At 48.3% G+C, this 2927-nt stretch overlaps 1 protein-coding gene across 1 annotated transcript in view; it reads right to left on the bottom strand.

The window, feature by feature from the left end:
• Positions 1–2927, bottom strand: part of KMT5A (lysine methyltransferase 5A) — a 19257-nt gene extending 16330 nt beyond the window's left edge. Inside the window, exons 1-2 of the mRNA XM_012809064.1 lie at positions 2882–2927; positions 1634–1790 (exon numbers count right to left, since the gene is read on the bottom strand). Coding sequence (XP_012664518.1) covers positions 1634–1790; positions 2882–2923 — 199 coding nt within the window. The 5' untranslated portion in view covers positions 2924–2927. The remainder of the gene's footprint in view (positions 1–1633; positions 1791–2881) is intronic.

Genomic DNA, 2927 nt, shown 5'->3' with positions numbered 1-2927 from the left:
AAAAAAAAAAAAAAAAAAAAAGCCAGGATATTAGGTACTACCCTAGGAGTGTGTGGTATCCATGACATCATCTGTCCTATCAGTCAGAATTACAGACAAGAGCGTAGCCTTTGGGGTCTCCAAAGTACATCTATCTGATTCTAATCATGGCCACTTAGTAAGACCATCAGTCAAATAAGCCAGTTTGTGTACATCACGATTTGGGAAAATATATATTCTGCCTTATTCCAAAAGGCTGTAAAATTGGCCAGCTACCATTTCTCTTTCCTCATCCTTATGTGCCAGGGCTAACCCAAGTGCCACAACTGCAGGAATGAGCAAGAATGTGCAACTCATGGTCTAGCAGGAAAGAGATGACACACAGCATGACATAGAGCCCTCTGGCATTCATACCCTTCAGAATAACCCTGTGTGTGAGGTCAGACTCCTCAGTCTCCCAATTTACTGATGAAAGAACTGAATCTCAAAAAAGAGGAGCATTTTACTCAACCCTCCTTTCTAGTGGCAAAATTAGAATTAGAACCCAAGTCACCTGAAGACTAAATGAAATAATATCACTCAGTATACCAGGGAAAAATCAAACCATGGGTGGGCTCCTGCCCCCAGTTTAGGGGTTCTCAAATCTGGCCCCAGACGTCCTGTCAAATCATCACTTATGACACTGTTAGAGAACACAAGGCTTCCTTGTATGGAGCTGCTGGCAGCCAGAGGCTCTGGTTCTTTCCAATACGTTTTAATTAGAAGGGAACACAGTGAATTGGGGAAAGTTCACACACCATACTGCAGCTTTGAAAGGGAATATTTGGATTACAAAGATTGCTAAGACATTTCATTTTGTTTTGTGGGGCCATGCAGAGTTTTCACTATGTTTGATTTAACTTCAAATCTCATCACAGAATGCTTCTTCAGAGAATACTACCAAATGTAGTTTTTGTTTTTTTGGAGACAGAGTCTCACTCTAACACCCTGGGTAGTATGCTGTGGCATCATAGCCCACAGCAACCTCAAACTCCTGGGCTCAAACGATCCTCTTGCCTTAGTCTCCCAAGTAGCTGGACTACAGGCCCCGCCACAACACCCAGCTAATTTTTCTAGTTTTAGTACAGAAATGGTTTAATTCCTACTTAGGGTGCTCTTAAACTTATGAGTTCAGGTGATTCACCAGCCTCGGCTTCCCACAGTCCCAGGATCACAGGCATGAGCCACTGTGCCCAGATAGTACAGAACGTTTGAGTGGAAAGAAACTCAAAAATGGGGTCAAGGCTAGCTTATAAAAAGGAAGGAAGTCAGTTCCCTGCAATCGCCTGGTCTGTACAACCTAGACTAATTATTTCTGCACTTTTAGCACTTGCGAGCCTAATTGTGGGTCAGGTGTATTATTTGTGCAACTTGGTTACAAAGTCAAGTTTGAGAGACATGCTAATTCTCGTGAAAGCTGGAAGAACCTGTCAGACCAACAAGGCACATACCCTGGAACAGGCCACTCTTTAGCAGCAAGACAGAACATGGTTCAAACCATTCAAACTTGGAATTGAAAAAGCTGGGTAAGTATATAATATATACGCATTGTTATAAAGATGAGGTTTTTGCAGCCACCAACTGTGATTAGAACAAGGGCATTTCAGAAGCTTACCTTCTCGTCGCCTGTAGATTCCAGCTAATGGTTTCCCCTGGCATTTGACATCGTGATGTGCAACTGAGTTCTCTTCCTGAAGCGGGGAACGCACTCCAGAGCATTTGTTCGGACTCATGTAGGAATAGATCTTTGATTGCCCAGTAAATACGTTCTCCTAAAAAGACAAATGCATATTCTGAAAGAGGCTTGAAGAAGAAGATCTTATAGCATCTCCCCTTAAGGGGAGAAGAGGAAGTGAGAATACAAACGACAAAAAACAAACAATATCATCTCTCAAAATGTGGGCTACTGGGGAATGCCTGCCCTGGCTCTCTCAGGAAAGCCCTGGCAAGTTTAGACTCTCAGGTCTAAGTCAAACATTCTTGAACACATTGGTCTCTGATTACAGTCACTAAGGGGACCTGTGGCCAGCTGGACAACCAGCTGCACACAAAGGTCTGTATAGGAAGGAGACGACTTGCCAGTAGCAGGGAGGTCAGAATGACCCCAGAATTTGAAGAGCTGGGCCATGTTTCTAAGTTAACTCCCCTGTCAGAAGCCTTAGTGACTCTAGCATAGAAAGAAAGAGGTCTGAAGGAACCTGATTAACCACTTGGTCCCCAGGGCAGCCAGGAGGGCTCATCCCTCTGGGAGCCCCAAACCTAGCCCCTCTCAAATCACTGCAGCCAGCGGTGGAAGGACTTCCCTCAGAATGACTGGAGGAAATTAATGGAAGCAGAGGCTACAGCCAGGGCTTTTAGGGCGGTTACTGCACTGCAAACCACACCTTGGGATTAGTAAGAGAGTGGGCAGGACGGTGGGGCGGCACAGGTCACTGATGGTGTCTCTGGGTATGGGGCCTCTCCTCTGAGTACGCACAGACAGGAGGAGGGCTTCCCCAGAAACAATGCTAGGGCCTCACTGCCTTGGTAAACCGTTAAACATCAAGTCAGTGAGACCCATGACCTCTCTGAGGGATCCGGGCAGGCCCCGCACACCCTGGGAAGGCAGCCACCTCTGGGGAAGCTGGGTCTTGGGGTGTGGAAATGCCATAAAGACACCATCAAACTTTTCCGAGGTCAAATACCGCCAGAGTCATGGCGGAGCCGAGTGTGCACGCCACTCCCAGCCAGGCAGCAGAAAAGGAAGCTGCCCCAGCCGGGCGCCCCAGGGCGGCGCGGCGGGGGCTGGGAGGGGGGCGCCCACGTGCTCGCGGCCCCGGCCCGGCTGGCGCGCCGCGTGAGTGCGGGGAGGGTGCCTGCTTACCCCGTCGGTGCGGGGCCTCCCCGGGCCCCTCCGCTCCACCATCTCC

This window comes from Otolemur garnettii, unplaced genomic scaffold, assembly GCF_000181295.1.
Source record: "Otolemur garnettii isolate 467f Iridium unplaced genomic scaffold, OtoGar3 scaffold00099, whole genome shotgun sequence".
Classification (NCBI taxonomy): Eukaryota; Metazoa; Chordata; class Mammalia; order Primates; family Galagidae; genus Otolemur; species Otolemur garnettii.
Note: the sequence above shows the minus strand (reverse complement) of the source record. Positions and strands in the feature narration are given on the sequence as shown.